At 38.4% G+C, this 18579-nt stretch overlaps 2 protein-coding genes across 4 annotated transcripts; both read right to left on the minus strand.

Moving 5' to 3' along the window:
* Positions 1-518: 518 nt before the first annotated feature.
* Positions 519-7573, minus strand: epm2a (EPM2A glucan phosphatase, laforin). Of its 3 annotated transcripts, none has more exons than XM_079291539.1 (4): positions 7439-7573; positions 4601-4775; positions 2346-2590; positions 519-1485 (listed from the first exon to the last, which is right to left on the minus strand). In XM_079291539.1, exons 2-4 carry the CDS (start codon positions 4726-4728, stop codon positions 1202-1204), a joined length of 657 nt encoding a protein of 218 aa, XP_079147665.1. In that variant the 5' UTR covers positions 4729-4775; positions 7439-7573; the 3' UTR covers positions 519-1201. The 3 variants fall into 3 exon arrangements, with proteins under 3 accessions (XP_079147665.1, XP_079147664.1, XP_079147663.1); XM_079291538.1 differs by lacking the exon at positions 7439-7573 and adding an exon at positions 5616-5956; XM_079291537.1 differs by lacking the exon at positions 7439-7573 and adding an exon at positions 5604-5956.
* A 393-nt stretch (positions 7574-7966) lies between these two features.
* Positions 7967-16605, minus strand: LOC306793124 (hydroperoxide isomerase ALOXE3-like). Its single transcript, XM_079290593.1, has 14 exons — positions 16453-16605; positions 14009-14213; positions 13791-13872; positions 13546-13668; positions 13287-13390; positions 12372-12544; positions 12083-12226; positions 11776-11979; positions 10461-10547; positions 10132-10298; positions 9876-9997; positions 9649-9749; positions 9209-9379; positions 7967-9086 (listed from the first exon to the last, which is right to left on the minus strand). Exons 1-14 carry the CDS (start codon positions 16597-16599, stop codon positions 8907-8909), a joined length of 2010 nt encoding a protein of 669 aa, XP_079146719.1. The 5' UTR covers positions 16600-16605; the 3' UTR covers positions 7967-8906.
* Between the last annotated feature and the right edge of the window lie 1974 nt (positions 16606-18579).

Genomic DNA, 18579 nt, shown 5'->3' on the forward strand with positions numbered 1-18579 from the left:
GGCGTACTTGCTGTCTTGGATACACTGACGGGCAGTATTCCCACTGCTGCTGCAGAAATGATGATACAATTGTCACAGCTGGTGCGATTTGCCATTTCAGGCTTTCTGTAGATTCACAGCTCTATTATTTTGTTTTCGTCTTGGCTGATAACATTCTGTGGCACTGTCATGAACTTGTACTGATTTAAATTTGCCACTTGGAACACTCTGACAAAGAGCATTTGAAACTGCATCGCATGTATGGAAAATTAACATTACCTGTTAAAATACACTAAATATCATAATGTGTGTCCAAGGAGTTTTAATATAAACCCCTCTGCCCAGCTGCTTCCCTGATCTAACCCATCCTCTTGATTAACATCCTCAACGTAACTGAAGCAGTTGAAATGGCTGAAATCATTAAGTTATTATATACTTATTGTATACGCTATATACAGGATATGGATACTAAGAGGACTATAGTAAAAATGTCTTTAAGTGTAATCTTTACCTTTGGGCATAAATGACAGGACACTGTATGTATTGGGATACTGTAATTTTTGTTGTCCACATTTCAAACAAATGCATTATCATGACCAAGTCGCTCTGCTTAGACAGTGGGATTGAACCTTTCACTGAAAAGGTTCCTCCTCCTAAATGTTTATTTCATGATCGTTTTTTTTTTCACTTTACAGTAGAGAAAATAGCATTGTTGATGGGTCCATTAATGGGAAAAAAAGTTTAAAGAATGGGTCTGTGACACTTTAAATCAGCAAAATGAATGTCTGTAATAGAAGAAGCAACAGGAATACATACAAGCTGATGGCTTGCTGTGACATTGCATGCCAAAACAATCGGCTCACAACAAGTACACAGTGTATCCTCCTGGCACATTCTGGAATAAATGGAACTTTTGAAATATTTGTGGCTTCATCTGCACCATAAAAAGCCATCTCTTTGACAGTTGCAAATTCTCTCGAATGCTTACTCTAATGTGAAAGCAAGGATCCGGGGGAACCGGTATAGGTGATTGGCAGATCCCGGAAATCATATGGACTACAAATACTTTCCAACATCAATCACTGACAACAACCCAGTGGAATAAATGCAACATGTTTACCATGTTTACCAATTACATGGGCATCCATTCAGTGACAAATCCCAGCGGCTTTCATGGGAAATAAAGCAACTGTGAAAAAAATCCTTTACCGAGGAGCATGTATCATGTATCTGGGTAAGAGACGGATGATCGTAGTTGTCCAAACTTCTGAATGAAATCTGCCTGAGCCTGGACTAAAGCCTCCTCATCTATGTACACTGCCGGCCTCCTGGCTGCGACGAAGTACTGCACCTTCCTCAGGCTCCAGCCAAGGACGTACATGAGCAGGCCGCACACAGCTGCCGTCGACCTGCCTACTCCAGCGTTACAGTGAACATACACAGTGTGACCATTCTCCAAGAGGCCGTGAAGCAGAAACACAGCCTGGGGAAGCATCCGGATCCGACCTGCAGAAGAAGAAAATAACACACAATACAGAGGGAAAGGCTCGCGACATTTTTATGTCTTTCTCATCACAATAAATACAAGAACAAAACCAACAATGTCTGAGTTCGTCTCAATACTTTGACATTTCCTTACTCTTCTTTGTGGCATTCAGCCCCAAACCCATTCATTCCTACTGAATTCAATCTTTCCAAAGAATCACAAGTGTATGTTTTTCGTTTTTTTCCTGGGCAGCGTAGCTTTTTATTAACAAACATTAGGCTTTAGATACACAGATAATACTTAGTAGGGTCAATTCATTGTTGGTTTTGGTATTGTTTAAATGGTATTGATAAGAACAATGTAGAATATTGTCAGACTTATTCTTAAACATATCGTGACCTGTATGGATTAACTCGAATGTTTAATACTTTGCATCACCTTTGGAGAAGAGACTTAAACATACCATAAAGGACTGTCGGCAGTTGTTTGCTTTAAGCCACCCCATGCATACTTAAAATGTACATTTATCACAATCCTTGAGCAGGTTGCTGGATCTCGAGTAAAATATCACATGTCAGGAATAAACTACAAGTAGTAGGATCTCTATCTCGGGTAAATTTGTTTCGACTTAGGTTTATCAAGGGCATTCTTTCTTTACTTAAATTCACTGTGGAAGTATATGTGGCACTTCTTTTGTGACTTACACAACACATGAGATACTATCGTGTAACATTCTGGTTAAAGGAAACACATGGAAGGTGATCAGTGGCCATAGTAGGCTATAATACCGTCAATTATCACAGATTCTTTCAACTTGGACTTGACTAAATACTGTTATTATTATGTATTTATTCCTGTATGTCCCCAGAATTCTCCTTACCCTCAGTGCTCATGTCAGGCGTGGGTATCCACACGTACACCAGGCCACAGTCTTTGTACAAATGCATCATGGTCTCGGGGGTCATGGCTTCTCCGAGGTTGCGCCTGCAGCCGTCGGAGTTGTTCGCCACATCACACTCTGTCTGGAAGTTCATCACTGCAGTAATCCCCAATTCATGCTTCATCTTTATAGTCACGTGTTCCACCTGTCGAGGGCAGCTGCCCAGCCAAATATGTGGCAGCACCCTGAGGGCAGTAAACAGAGATGCATTCACCATTTGTGTTTACGTCATTATTATGTTGTTACACATGCTGAACCAGTGGGGCTTGTGAAATGACTGACTACACAATAAAAGAAAGGCAAGACAATGTACGGGTGGATATAATCAGATAACACAGGATCAGAATGGATATGCTTTTCAAGAGTAGTGTAGAGTGATGTTTTATTGACTCCATTTAGTGCTCTTCTAGTATAGATGGTTCTTTGCTAACCCAACAATGTAGGGATATACTTTTTGGAAAATATGTCTGTTTTGTCTCCGGTGTTCAGTTGTATCAGTTTATTTTACAACTTGACTCTTATTCAGTTCAAAAGTAAAGCTCATTACAAAAAGGGTGAAATAACCTTCGAGCCTCCTCTCTAGATACCAGCATGAGAGACCAGGCACCTGCTAGACGGTGAGTTAACCTCACTGCTGCTCACGTGTCACAGATGTGTGTTCATATTCTGTGAGGCAGGCACATCAGAGGGGTGGTGTAACGGTGCATAAAACAGTCAGACATGGTGGGAGACTGTTGTTGTTTTTTTTACTCAGTGGATGAAGGACCAAAGACAGACATTCATCCTCTGGGCACCATAGATATCTGCTCCAAATTTCACAATCCATGTAACAGTTGCTGAGATATTGCAGTATGGATCGAAGTGGTGGACTGACTGACTGACTCAACAGACTTTGCCCTCCCTAGTCTTTGCTTTCCCAGTCGTACATTTCTGGAAACTTTTAAAAAGGGAAAACACATTCTGGGTGCTCTAATAGGGTGCTGAAAATAAATCTGGGTTCTCAAAACCTACAAAAACGTGTAGAATCAATGCCAGACAGATTGCAAAAAAGAGTTTGAACAACAAATTATGTTTTGAGGATTCCTTTTTAAATTCTCTGATCAAAGTTTAGCTCAATTTTGACTGAAGCATCGAGGGATTTTTATTCAACTATTGAGCCTGGAAGCTTTACACGATAACATGACAATGATTTTCAAGTGACAGACAGCATTGATAACTGAATGGGAGAGAGCAAGGTCAAAAAACAAAGGAGTGAGCCGGCCTAAGAGGGTGATTGGTGGCTTTGTCTGCCCTGTGAGAGAGTGACAACTTCCATCAAGAGAGGGCAGTGTGACATGACTGCCCCGTCCTTTGAGCACGACAGTCATGTCAGCAGCAGAAGAAGTTGCTCTAACTGATCTCGTATCACAACAACGCAGAATTCAAACTTGGACTGAGAACTTACTAAAGAAGATTGGTTGTGTTTGAAAACCGTAAGGAAGATAAGGAAGGAGGAGCTGATCAGCCCTCTGTGTGGTTCAAGAAGCAATCAAAAGAAGCAATCAAACTTCAGCATGGAAATTCATTGGCCCCTGGGGATCTCATTATTTTTCAGTGTTATTAAATGTAGTACACACGTCGGATTTCACATCAGAAAGGCAGAAAACTTTCAACGAGCATCAGATTTCATGGGGGGGGGGGGGGGGGGAATAGATGGATTTCAATTTGTACTTGCTACAGGCTACAAGGAGAGTACTTTGACAGTTTGCAGGTGTAGGGCTTTCTTTTGTCACTGGAAAGTGCAAATGTCCAATAATTCTGGAAAACATGTTAACATAAAACATATCTTGACTGTTTTCGTAATGTTTTAATACATAGTTTACCCACACAGACCAAATGGGGAGGTCAAAGTCAAAGCTCAGCAACAACAACAATAAAAACACCCCGAGGCTCTGATGCTGGCGGGCATCTTGCTAAAGTACACCTCACCAGTTTGTATGGAGGTTACAGGACTGACTCTCTGTATGACGCCCATGCTGCCCACCTCTAACAGTCTAAAGTCATGCAACCAACTTATTGACCCTCTGATTTCTAAAATCTTTTCGCGGAGTCTGTGGCATGCCATACTTGTTGAATGAAATCTAGATACTCACGGCATTCCCATACATCATCAAACTGAATGCTTTGGCTTTTGTTTGGCTGTTGTACTTTATTACCTGGAGAAATGAATGGCCTTCTGACCAGCCACACTGAAGTAGAAGCTGGTGGTGTGTTTCATCTCATCGGTGTGTCCTGTTTCCTCTATCCAGTGACCAATCGGGTGGCAGTACACTCCATCCACCATGTTCGTCTCATCATATGAACAACATCTGTCATGGCTCGGACCGCTACCTGGTGACAAAGAGGGGACAGCCTTTCAGCAGGTTAGCAGGCAACATATACTGTGTTGCGTTAAACAGGTAAACAACTGATTAAGCGTCCTAAACAAGGAGGAAATAGGTCTAATAATAACAACCAGTGGTGGAGAGTAACAAAGTACTTTTACTTTTGAGGTACTTGTAATTGTATTGAGTCTTATCTCTTTCTGCTACTGAAGACTTTCACTCCACGAAAGTTCAGAGGGAAATTGTACTGCACTACAGTACATGAATCTGACATATTTAAATTAAATAGAAATCACTTATAGAAGAAGCTTATACAATATGATGGGTTTTTACAAACAACCCAACAGTATATAACATATAATAAGCTCCAGCTCAACCAGCTACAACATTGTAACAGTAATATAATATGATTAACACTGAATGGGGCCTTTTGGCATTCTGAGTCCATTTACTGTTGCGGATAATACCTTTGTACAGTTAAATTACATACATTACACTGAGGTATAATTTTGAATGCAGCAACATTAAATGTGAGATTATATTGTAACACTGGGGAATGCTGCTAAAACTTGGTAAAAACACTTTTATTGTATGCACTGAAATCCACGAGCCACTGAGCGTTTGATAAATAACAAGTGTCACTTCACCGCCATCATGTGGCAGTAAGGATGGATTACACAATGTGAACCAAACATGGCGGAGTTATTTTCGTCTTTTGCCTGAAACGTTACTTCCGATGGGAATTACATTAAATCGATGTGACGTCGCAAAAACGATTTCCTTTTGCACGCGGCTGAATCTCTGGCACAGCACCAGAGTATTGATGCATGTATACCTTCCAAGATACAAGTGCCGCGGACTCTTTTGACGAACTTGAACCACAGGGTGTCTTTGAAGGGCTCTGCCAGCTGCACGTCGCCGATCCACAGACACGGTTCATGTGTTGACAGCAGGAGCTTCTGTGAGGCTCTCATCTGAACCGCTCCGCGCGGGTCCCAGTTGCCCATTTCCTCACGCGAGCCCAAAATATAAACCTTTACATCCGAAGACTCCGGAGTGAGAATGACACCGAACCTGAATAACATTGCTGCCACCTTAACCAAATGATGTGTCCTCAATCGTTTAGTATGGCGGGCTTGGGTTATTATAGTCTACATTGTAGCTCTTGTATTCAGTCTGCGTGGCCCATTGACTGTAAGGTGTAATCTAAAAATAAATCGGATCGTGTCGTTTACAGCAAAGAAGGGGGAGAAAGAATGAAGTCCCACTCTGTCAGACTTACCGCGCGCCATACATCACCCATATCAGAGTGAACTCTTTAGATCTCAATAGGTAGATTCACAGATAGATAGATAGATCGATAGATAGATAGATAGATAGATAGATAGATAGATAGATAGATAGATAGATAGATAGATAGATAGATAGATAGATAGATAGATAGATAGATAGATAGATAGATAGATAGATAGATAGATAGATAGATAGATAGATAGATAGATAGATAGATAGATAGATAGATAGATAGATAGATAGATAGATAGATAGATAGATAGATAGATAGATAGATAGATAGATAGATAGATAGATAGATAGATAGATAGATAGATAGATAGATAGATAGATAGATAGATAGATAGATAGATAGATAGATAGATAGATAGATAGATAGATAGATAGATAGATAGATAGATAGATAGATAGATAGATAGATAGATAGATAGATAGATAGATAGATAGATAGATAGATAGATAGATAGATAGATAGATAGATAGATAGATAGATAGATAGATAGATAGATAGATAGATAGATAGATAGATAGATAGATAGATAGATAGATAGATAGATAGATAGATAGATAGATAGATAGATAGATAGATAGATAGATAGATAGATAGATAGATAGATAGATAGATAGATAGATAGATAGATAGATAGATAGATAGATAGATAGATAGATAGATAGATAGATAGATAGATAGATAGATAGATAGATAGATAGATAGATAGATAGATAGATAGATAGATAGATAGATAGATAGATAGATAGATAGATAGATAGATAGATAGATAGATAGATAGATAGATAGATAGATAGATAGATAGATAGATAGATAGATAGATAGATAGATAGATAGATAGATAGATAGATAGATAGATAGATAGATAGATAGATAGATAGATAGATAGATAGATAGATAGATAGATAGATAGATAGATAGATAGATAGATAGATAGATAGATAGATAGATAGATAGATAGATAGATAGATAGATAGATAGATAGATAGATAGATAGATATAGGATTTCATTTAATGTCACAGATTGTTTACAACAGCGGTTCCCAAACTTTTTAGGCCGCGCACCCCCTTCTACATCCCGACCGGGTTCACGCACCCCCAATCCCCCACACCTTAAAAAAAGAAGAAGCAACAGAGCCTATTTATAGCCTCATAGAAATCGGACCAATGAGAGAACAGTTTGCTCGCGCTTGGCGTTTGTTTACAATATTTAGTCCGCTGTTAAATGTTGCAGTGTGAACACAAACCGAACAAAGGGGCAACTGCAACATTGTATCATATTAAACCCTGAATCAGAACAAAGCAAACGAACTGAAGGTGTGAAAACGCCCTGAAACACTGCAACAAAGTTTCAATAACTTTTTTACCTTGACTCCGCGATGTGCTCCCGATTTGTCTGTGCAATCCCTTCCTCCTTCCTCCGTCTCATCTTCCTCTGACTCCCGTTCGATTTCTTCTCCCGGTCTCTCCCCAACACACCTCTCCGTTCCTCTCGCCTCCGATTCCCCCCCCCTTCTCTCTCTATCTCTCTCTCTCTCTCTCTCTCTCTCTCTCTCTCTCTCTCTCTCTCTCTCTCTCTCCTCTTTTATGACTGATAGCTTCAGATGTCCCACCTGACAGTTTCCCCGATTTTCAGCCAGTTTATCATATTTGCATGAATGTTGCTGAATGAATGAAGTTAGCTGTTAGCTGACGTTAGCTGCACAAGCTAGGCTAGCCACGTAAAAGACAGTCTGGCGGCAGGAGCAGAATTGCATTTATTTATTAAATTGTACGTCTTTAATTTTAAATTTAAATCTTACAAGGCGGATTTTTATAATGCATGTAACCGAGCGTCTTGGGTTCGTGTATAAGGGCACTTATCATACAGTAATAACTGGAGTCGGGAGATTAGACATCTTGTATCAGCCCACGGCTACTCTCTTTATTATTGTTTTCTCCTTTGGCCAGAGGCGGGGGTTGCGCCTTCGCTACGGAAACACTCAAGGGACATATCATCGTCAACACCAGAACGACAAACACGAGACAGTCTGTTACATTCATGTTTTTACTTTGTGAAATTTATTTTTAATATTAATTATTACACCATTAGACCACCATTACATTTTACCTCTCGCGCACCCCCTAGAAGCACCTCGCGCACCCCCAGGGTACACAATGAATACAAATCACAAATGCGCGATGCATCCCTCCCATCACCCCTCATTCACCTGTAAGATATTGTTTAGAAGTAATGGCCTTAAGTCAGTTATATGCAAAAGGTGAAAATAGAAACGCAACAGCAGTAACAAACAAAACCAAAACATGTAGCACTTTACGTTACAGCTCGGTAATACCATATAGTACAGTATGATATATCAATAGTGGGGTAATAGTTTGATAATAAAGAGGTAATAATGAAGTGCCCCAGAGTACATTGGGATTGAGTACCTTGAGACCAGCCATGACCAGCCATCTCTTGCAAGATTTTGAGGCAAGAGAAAAGCTGATTATATGTCACTTTATTAAGGTTTAATATGTTTACATGCCAGAAATAACCCTTTAGATTCCCAATATGTGGTCAATTTATCATAATAACAAGTGTGAGGAAATTAGCTGTGACCATTTTTGGAGAGAACATCAGCATTTGCTACCTAAACTGCTCATTTAAGTTATTACTCAACATGTGGAATATAATTCACACAAAGATACAGGTGCCCTATCATTGGCTGACTTAATATGATACAGCCTATCGTCTTCCAGAGTTAAACTCACAACCCAGCATGCAAGACAGGTGTTAAAAAGGTATTGATATTGTTGCCTAATGCAGAGATAGAAAAGGCTTATCAGGCGGAGCTAAATAGCAATACTGTTCTCGATCTCAGTAGGGTTCAGGTATGTGTAGGGTATTTCAAGCTGCAAGTTTCTTGTTGAAATTGCTTCACTGAGGTCGGACAACTCTGCTTGGAATTCCTTCATCATCTGCTTTGGAGCAGGCTCTTGGAATCGTTCATCGGGGTATGCACCAATGAGAACCTGCCAAAAGGACAAACCGAAACTGTAAATCTGATTGACACAGTATTGTGCTTTGTACAATTTATTTTAAACATTTAAAATGTGGACGAGTTATAATGAGCGTTTATCAACACCAAACCTACCGTGTCAGTGTACTTCTCTGTAAGTAGCCAGGCTATTGCTGCAATGCTGACTGTGTCACCAACATCTGGGAGGGTCTCCAAAATAGTCTTCATGCTTGACTGCCCCTTAGTGGTTGGAGGAGGTTTGACCAGCAGGAGTGACTCATTTGGTGCCCAGGAGAAGTAGTCGAACTAAGTTATAAGAGACATTTCAAGATGTAACATCTTTGATACAAAACTAATTCAATAAAATTATTTGAATGTCAAACATCACAAAAATAATTATGTAAATCTACATTGGGAATTCAACCATTGCACCATTGTAATGCTCAGCGAAAGAAAACAATGGAATGAATAATAACCAGATTGCAGACCTGCCAAATGTTCATAAATTTGAATTATTAAAGCAAACTTGCACTTGATCAAACATCAATACATATTCCATTGTCCCAACTAATTACCTGTCCATTGTTTACAGCAGCATGTTGACCCGTCACTGTGAAGATCAGCATGGTGATGAATTTGATCACCTCCTCGACAGTATGAAAGCTTGCTGGAAACCCTGTTGGTAGCACAATTACTGTGAGTTAATTATTGGCAATCCCTGTCTTCGTTAAATATTAAAGGCTACTATTGAGATATTATATATCTTGTGTTTACAAATGACGTCACAGCATGGGTTAAATACCTGAGGCTGTGTTTCCTAAGACGCAATGTGTGAATATCTCACTGATCCATTCCTGCAGCTCGGTGTCTTTACGTACTTCACTGTCTGAGGGATAGTAGTACCCCACTACTGCCTTCACAAAGCTATGAACACAAAATAATTAGATTAAATGTTAAAAATAATTAAATGTTTGGATGTGAACAAGACTGAATGACTCTCAGCTGTTGCTTGTAGAATAAATCGGTCTGGACAGATGTGATATTTATTGAAAGATAACCTGTTGATGATGTTCCACAGCTTCAGGCCATCATCTCTGTAGTAGAAGTTGGGGATGGATTCCAGTCCTCGTGCAATGATGTTCTCTGGCAGACAGAGGGAGCTGTAGGTCATTTCAGAGAGAGCCCTTCTCATGAGCTCCATCACTCCGTCATATCCCAGTGAACTCTAATAAATCAATAATGCACAAATAGTTACCATGAGACACATTTCTTGAAATAAAAGAATTATGCATCGTTAAAAAGTCAAAGGTATAACTTTGTCTTGCAACAGTGCAATCTATTTGGAGTAGTTTGAATTTTCAGAAATATGTATTTTACAGAGCCATACTGTACTTAGAGCGGCTTCAGGTCCCAAAAGAAATGTGCGGCTTTTCGTGTTTGTGGGCAGAGTGTACCGGAAGTGTGGAAACAGCAGCTGTGCAGACAAAGGGAAATATTTTAAAAGTCATGTTACGATGTTGTAGGCAGCACATCTTGTTTGTGTTGATCACCAAAGAAATCCATAAGCTAACATTCTCATTAGAAATCTTATTTTGGATAGAATATTACAGTTATCTAAATAAAATAGTGGGGCTGGACTCCCAAATATATCTTGGTCTGCACTATTAAGACCGTTGCTTACTAGAACGAACACATACACAATTGGTTTACTCAGGAAAAGCGTCTCTGCTTGATGTGCTGTCTTTTCTATAAAAGATACTCAAATGGTGGCGGGTCAAGGTTCACTTCAAAAATTTGAAGAATCATACGCAAATTTATTCTTTCGTCTTAATGACTGTATATCAGAAGGGCATCCCATATAGATATAGGCATTAAAAAGTGGTCAGACTGTGGACTTCACGAACATAACATCAAAAACGCAACATTTGCAAACTAATAATCTGAAGTGAAGTGAGAAATGTTTTCATGCTTCCAAGGGCAGATTTCTTCAGATACATGTAACTACATGTTTAATGACTCACAAGGAATGTTAAAAACTGGAATAACTCTCTCTCCGATACAGACAGGAAACATGGGACGGGACAGAGAGGGAATTGACAAGCAACAAAGGTTCCTGGCTGTAACTCGAACAAGGAATGTTGCTGTTTTATGGTGTTTCTTAACCAATTCACACTGATTTGTAAACGTGTCATGTGATCAGAAAAGTTCTCTAATACAGCATATATTAAATCATTCTATGTATAAACCTGAATAAATCCCTAAAAATAAAAGAAAAAGGAGAAAATGAAATGAAATCGGATCTATCAGAAACATATTTTGTTGTTTTTCTGAAGGATGTTGAGCAATATGTGAAACGAATTTCCAATTTGACTGTACTTTCATATGTCATGGCATTTTGGAATGGTTTTGTTGATGTAATATATTGGAAGGATAGGGTGCTTATACTCAGTTCATACGTTTTTCATAATTATTCATGATTATTACCCACTACATGCAGATATTCTAAAAAGACACAAACACAGACTGCTCTTTCTGTGATGAATATTCAGATGTACATATTTTGTCATTTTTCTTTTCACACCAAGAGATTCTGGCAAGAAATTTTCTGATTTGTCATTAATCATATCTTAAAAGACTCCATCAATAAAAAGTCAGATCATCAGTTCTGATCAAGGGAATAGATAAAAGAAGTGCACCAGCACCTTATAGAGGGGATGAATCACAGAGAAGCTGCGGAGAGCAGCGACAGTAAAGACCTCTGCCAGGAAGTGAGTTTTCATGAGGTGTTGGACTGATTGATGATCCAGGGCATCAGCATTTTTAAGAAACATCTTGGCAAGCAGCCAGTCAGTCTCTGGGTCACTGGGCAGGAAGATGGGGTTCAGCTCAGCAGGTTGTTGATGCAACTGAAAAAAAATATATTTAGTTTTTGTTTGTTAAAATAGTGCAACTGGACTTTTGAAGAGACAGTAATGTACTACGGGATGTAATATGATCATGTGAATAGACCTGTATTGCAATGGGCATCAGTTTGTTTTCTGGGTTCACGTAGAGCAAACAGAGACCAGGAGTCACGTGCAGAGGTTCACCATGATAGGCTCTAGCGGGTATTCCATCCATCTTCTTCTGGTCATAGAGGAATATATTGCCTTTCTGTATGGGAATGAAAGACAGAGGGAAGAAGTGTTTAAGACATCAATAGGTTTCACAGATCACACATGTGATATTGGGATGAAACACAAATATCGTCTCCAAAAGCAAAGATTATCTCCAAAGTAAAGCCACTCTGCTTTCATACCTTCAGCTCCTTCTTCAGAGAGCTTTTTTCTTCCAGGAACGGCTTCACCATCTTCTCTGTGACTGGAAAGTTTGGGGGAAGCTCTGAGCAGCGCTTGATCACATTGGGATTGACTCCGTTCAGAAACTGGAATCCATAAAAGTCATCATCCTTCCAGTGCTCTGTAACATACTCTGGAAGAATTGCAAATATGATATTTCATATAATATCTAAATATCTATCTGATGTCTAACTTTTTTGAAGTACATGTTGATCATAGTCATTGCTGGTTTGTTCCTGAGAGATTTTTACTTTGTGGAAAATTAATTGTTTTACCCGACAGGAACAACATCCAATCTAATGTAATTAGACATCGTTAACTCATTTTAATGGAGAACATTATGCAATTGACATTTAAGATACAGTAGAATTTCATTCAAAACTGACAATAGATGTTGGATGGTGCTATCACACAGGGTTTCTGTTGTTTCTTTAATGGTCCTTTATCAGACCATATTTCAAAGTAAATTCATAATCATACAATAAATGTTACAGCCAATTATGGGTTGTATTCAGTTGTTTAGACACACCTAGCTGATATCTACACTCTGCTGAGTGCACCTTTCTAGTTAGAAGTGTTCCTTGGGTTTACATTTTGGGATGATTTTACATTTTATTTCAAATCCTAGATGGATTACAGATATATTAGTGCCGAGTCCACTTCATTCATTTAAGAAGCAGTGTATCAACCTTTCTTGAACTGTTTTCATACATATTGTATTTGTATCAAGCAGTGTTGTAGAAAGAACTGTTGTGACATTGGAACTGATGATAGTGTCTGCCAAATGCTCATATTCACTTGTTATGAAATGATGACAATGACATTATTGTTGTGGGTTGCGCTGCAGATGTGGATAATGGGGAAAAACAATCTACCTGACATAGTTGTCTTTTTCCACCGGAAGATGTTTTTCATGTCATCAATGCTTTCCCATTGTTCTTTAGATCCAAGCAGCCCCTTGAGTATGAGTTCAATACCACTGAAGTAAGACAGGGTAAAAAAAAAAGATATCCAGAATACATGATTAAACATTATACTGATATTATTGTTTCAAATTTACTTTTTGTCTCAAAACATAGAAAATGTGACGATAATCGAGCCTGGTTGTGTCCATTTTATACGATGTAGACCTACTTTTCCCTTTTCACATTTCCTACTTCGGTTTCTTTGGACTTAGAGAAGCGGACTTCAGCTGGGAGATCAGACACATTCTTGAAGCTGCTGATGTAGGGTAGTCCTTCAGCTAAAGTGGTCCATCTGTAAAACAAACAAAAACAAAAAAATCAAAGTTACCAAAAGTATAAATTTCTCCAGATGAAGCTTCTGAGACTATAAAAGCAGCTCCTGGTACATACTGTACTGCACACATAAAAACTTACTGGTAAAAGCTCTTTTTAAGTATCAGCTCCTGTTTGCGATGGTCAATCAACATGGGATGGTCCTCCTCAAAAGCCTTCAACGCTGAGGCATGAAAAGAACATAACATCAGTAAAGTTTTAAAAGACAAACGCAACAAAACAAACCTGTGAAAAGTAGTGATATCTATAAATCTTAACAAAGTATCTTTCATCAAATATTTTGGGAACTTGAAGCAGACCTCTCCCGCCTCTCAGCTCCACCAGTTCTCCTCTGGAGATCCATCTGTAACAGGGGAAAAGAATGGCTTCTCCTTCAGGTGTCGTCACCACTATTTTGGAGAAGTACCACTCATTTTCTGGGAGGATCAAAGCAGGATCTTTCTCCATCTTGACCAGCAGAAGTTTCCCCAGAGACAAATTGGTGCTGATGGTGTAATTCCCTGTCTGGAAATAAGGATTAATATGAATTTAAACAAACAAATACATTATAATACAGTTTAACATGTATGTTAGAGTGTTGTCAATACACATTTAACTGATAATATTTAATATAACATGATATACGTAAGTGTCTAAGGAGTACAAACGTCCACACAGACCGGACAGTCTTCTTAAATCGTTATTTTGATATAAAACAATTAGAAACCTTGATCATCATCTAAGTACATGATGATAGACAACCATGCCAACTGGCTCGTAAAAGCCCTTTATAGAACAAATCCTGTCTGGTAATATTTGAAATTCCAGCTTTTAAAAAGCAATGACTTAGACTCTGACAACTGAATTTAAATGTATTATGTGACTGTAGCACCACAAAGATGAAATGCCATTAGATTGTGTTTTTAGTGTGTGATTTTAAGTTGCATGGTGTTGGTGTTACACGTTAAACATTAAATGTTAACTTAGCTAAAATAAACAATATATTGACTTACCCTGCTGTGCATGAACAGTAGGGGTGGGGGAAAAAATCGATACAGCACAGTATTGTGAAATACGGAGGCCAAGTATTGATCTTTTATGATATAAACTATCCACTAGATGGTGCTGAGTTGTTTTCTGGTGAGGTCAGCAAAAGTTTCGGGTCAGTGTGATTGGTAGGAAGTTGGTCAAAACAAAGATAGAGACATCTGGCCTCACAACGGGGTTAAATCTGCCAACAGCAGCCAGGCTCATGGGGAGAGTGCAGAGCATAACTGTCTCTCTACCCTCGACGTCCACGCATCGCAAGTTACACTGAGTTATATAACTCTTATATCCTACTTATATAAGTTATAGTTCATATACTGAGTCCACACGTTTGCATTTAGTTAAGTTGGACTATGTAGTAATACAAACAGTTCAGTTTGTCAGGTTCATGCAACATTTATGACATTGTTGGTCAGTATGTCTGCTTGACATTGCTGCTTGATATTTTGCTGAAATAAAAATGATTGAAGTGAGATGAACAGACTGAAAACTTTATCTTATTGGATAAAACATGTTGACACAGTTTTCCTTTGGGGACATCATTTGAAGTTCAAAAAAGTAATAAATCGCAATATAGGCCTATGTTATCGCAACACTCAAAATATCGCAGAATCGTGATAATATCGCAGTATCGTGATAATATTGTATCGCGGGATCTCTGGTGATTCCCACCCCAAATGAACAGTGTTGTTTCTGTATATGTTTGTACTCGGGGTGTAGACGTCTGCATTGTGACTGATGAGCTTTTCCCACGATGTGTATAATAATGATAATTTCATATTCATTCACAACACTCAGCCAACAAATTACATTGTGAATGTAACCTTAGCTCTCAAATGCACAGTGTAGTCCTTTCTGTCTACTTCTCTCTGATATTTCTGAACAATTATTTCCATTTCCATAGTGTTGAGAACGCCACTTTGACAGGCAACAGTAACCAAGGGGGGTGGGGTTTAGTGAAGGGTCAATTCATAATTAATATGTAAAGTTAACCAGTTTTTGTGTTACACACTTGATTTAAAAAAAAAAATGATGATACATGTACTTTGATTGTAGGTGTCGGAGTACATAAATAAGCATCAAAATAGAGCTTGTTTAACGCAACACAATTCCCGGGGAAGGATCCCTTGGACCCCCTGCAGAGCTCCAGGCTATCTAGTCAGATAGGCCACACCTTGAGGAAGAATTTGACAACTCATAAATTAGTGTGGGGCACCTTATGAAAAACCAAATGTGAATCTGAACTCGTCCGTACATTTTATATCCAAAATTTAGAAAAGTATGGATCAAATGTATACGGTAAGTGTCACATAAAACGGTGTCCAAAAGATTTGTGTTGAACAAACTCAGTTCAGCACGTATGTTGATATAGGCAAGCAACTAAAGAGAACATATGTCCGCCAAGACTGGACAGACTCGGTGCCAGTGGGACCAATGAAAAGCATAAACAATAACTACATAGAAATCGCCAATTTTCTCGCTGATGGTCTCATTTACTTTTGTAGGTCATATAGAGGCATCAGTATTATATTGAGACGGTTGCATAACCACTAAAATGATCCTCACAGTAACTTAAAGTGTATTAATTAAATAAAGGTAAACGTTTCTTGAATTAGTCATGAAGACAAATACTACCCCAGCACATATGCATGCATGAATAAAAATCATTACTTTGTCCCAGACCTAATTTGAGGATGTTCAACAGGATTCAACTTACTGTCCCAGTTGCAAAGTCGATGCCAAAGTTGTCCAACTCAGTTCGCTCACTCTGCCCTTCAGTTCCAAATAAGGTGATGAATATGTTGTCCCATGTTCCTGCATATTGCCTGTCACCTGTTGTGACCTCTAGCTTGTACTCAGTCATGGTCAGTCTGTGGAAACTGTCTCAAAAAATAAACACATTTAGATCTCTAAATTGCAGAGTGAATGCTCCAATTATCTTCAAAAAATGCATCAATGATAGTGTATATATGTTTTGATACCACTTGTATAAAACGTTTTAAAATTTGTAAATAATTTATTTCCCAAAAACTTTTGATAGTTTTTCTAAACTCAATTTCTTTTGTCAACAGGTATCAAAAAACATTTTTAACACTTAACTTTGTCTAGGATTATCCTGTTTACATTACTACAAGTGTAGATAATCTACTTTTATACCATGAGGAAAGATAAGGAAAGTTCCTACCCATACCTTCAGTTTGAAGCTGTTCTGTGAACTGTGTTCCTGCTTGTTGGCTCTTATAAACTCCTCCACCCTGACTTCAACCTTCTTTTAAGTACCTCCCTCACTGTGTATTGACATAAGAGGTGTTGTTAACTGTCAATTAAAAATGTTGTTTCTATACTACTACTACTACTACTACTACTACCACTACTACTACTACTACTACTGCTACTACTACTACTACTACTACTACCACTACTACTACTACTACTACTGCTACTACTACCACTACTACTACTACCACTACTACTACTACTACCACTACTACTACAACTACTACTACTACTTACACAGAAATATAAATAAGGGACAAGGACAACAAAGCTGGACAGATAATAAGAAATAAAACGTGTATTTACAAGTCAATCGTAAACAAAACAAATTGTGCACATACATACCTACTGTTAAAAGATTGTAGAAAAATATGAAAGCATAGAAGTATAACCATCAGAACATATAACTTGCTTTCTTTTTATAACCATCACAACATATAACTTTACACTTATTATAACCATCACAACATATAACTTGTTTACACTTTTTATAACCTTTTAGAATTTCTATAGCTGTTTATGTAAGAAAGTCACTCATGCCATATACATCCGGTTCAAACAGGATCAAACCGTTTAAACATCCTGTTGTTAATCCAGAAACAGGACTCCTCATGTGTGAGTGATGCATGATTTTGAGGTGCCAGCCTCAGACGAGCATAAAAGGCAGCAGTAGAACTCAGAGAAAGAGCTTCTTCTCCAGTTGTAGAGACTGGACTACTCTTCTTTTATAGAAGACCCTGTGAGACATTTCTGCTGTCAGAAGATAGCTTACAGTGACTGATATCTTTTGCACCACTTAGACTTTCATTGAGTTGAAATTGTTTTATGTAACTGTTTTGAGAAAACTGTAATAAATCCACAGCCTTTACCATTTGTAAGTGTCTGGGACTCAAACTGAAGACTGTTTTTTTAGATTAAGTTACCCCTCTTCCCCTGTCCCGGAAACTTGTGATATATTAGTGACGACTGACTCTACCAGAGGAGCGTCAGGTAAGTTCCCTGGGTGATGACTTGGCAGTGTTAGTCAAAAATGCTGAGAAAACTAAAGTAGGCAAAAGTAAAGTATAGACTTTCTACGTAACTATTCATACTGGGTGTTAGTGTTACATCCTACTGAGAGCGCCTCGGGCGTAGCTGTACAAGACTCTCAGAAAGACAATAATTCCGAAATCCTAACGAATCAGCTATGAGTCTTATCTCTTTCTGCTACTGAAGACTTTCACTCCACGAAAGTTCAGAGGGAAATTGTACTGCACTACAGTACATGAATCTGACATATTTAAATTAAATAGAAATCACTTATAGAAGAAGCTTATACAATATGATGGGTTTTTACAAACAACCCAACAGTATATAACATATAATAAGCTCCAGCTCAACCAGCTACAACATTGTAACAGTAATATAATATGATTAACACTGAATGGGGCCTTTTGGCATTCTGAGTCCATTTACTGTTGCGGATAATACCTTTGTACAGTTAAATTACATACATTACACTGAGGTATAATTTTGAATGCAGCAACATTAAATGTGAGATTATATTGTAACACTGGGGAATGCTGCT

Source organism: Melanostigma gelatinosum (assembly GCF_949748355.1).
Source record: "Melanostigma gelatinosum genome assembly, chromosome: 19".
Taxonomy (NCBI): domain Eukaryota; kingdom Metazoa; phylum Chordata; class Actinopteri; order Perciformes; family Zoarcidae; genus Melanostigma; species Melanostigma gelatinosum.

What these genes read in the sequence shown, in the direction of transcription:
- epm2a (XM_079291537.1), bottom strand. Translation starts at nt 5,853, where the DNA reads ATGTTATTCAGGTTCGGTGTCATTCTCACTCCGGAGTCTTCGGATGTA. An exon ending in CGGCACTTGTATCTTGGAAG is followed by an intron (nt 4,776 to 5,603) that starts GTATACATGCAT and finishes CTTTGTCACCAG; the next exon opens with GTAGCGGTCCGAGCCATGAC. An exon ending in AAGGCCATTCATTTCTCCAG is followed by an intron (nt 2,591 to 4,600) that starts GTAATAAAGTAC and finishes TACTGCCCTCAG; the next exon opens with GGTGCTGCCACATATTTGGC.
- LOC306793124 (XM_079290593.1), bottom strand. Translation starts at nt 16,599, where the DNA reads ATGACTGAGTACAAGCTAGAGGTCACAACAGGTGACAGGCAATATGCA. An exon ending in CTCTGAAGAAGGAGCTGAAG is followed by an intron (nt 12,227 to 12,371) that starts GTATGAAAGCAG and finishes ATTCCCATACAG; the next exon opens with AAAGGCAATATATTCCTCTA. An exon ending in CAGAGAAGTACACTGACACG is followed by an intron (nt 9,087 to 9,208) that starts GTAGGTTTGGTG and finishes TCCTTTTGGCAG; the next exon opens with GTTCTCATTGGTGCATACCC.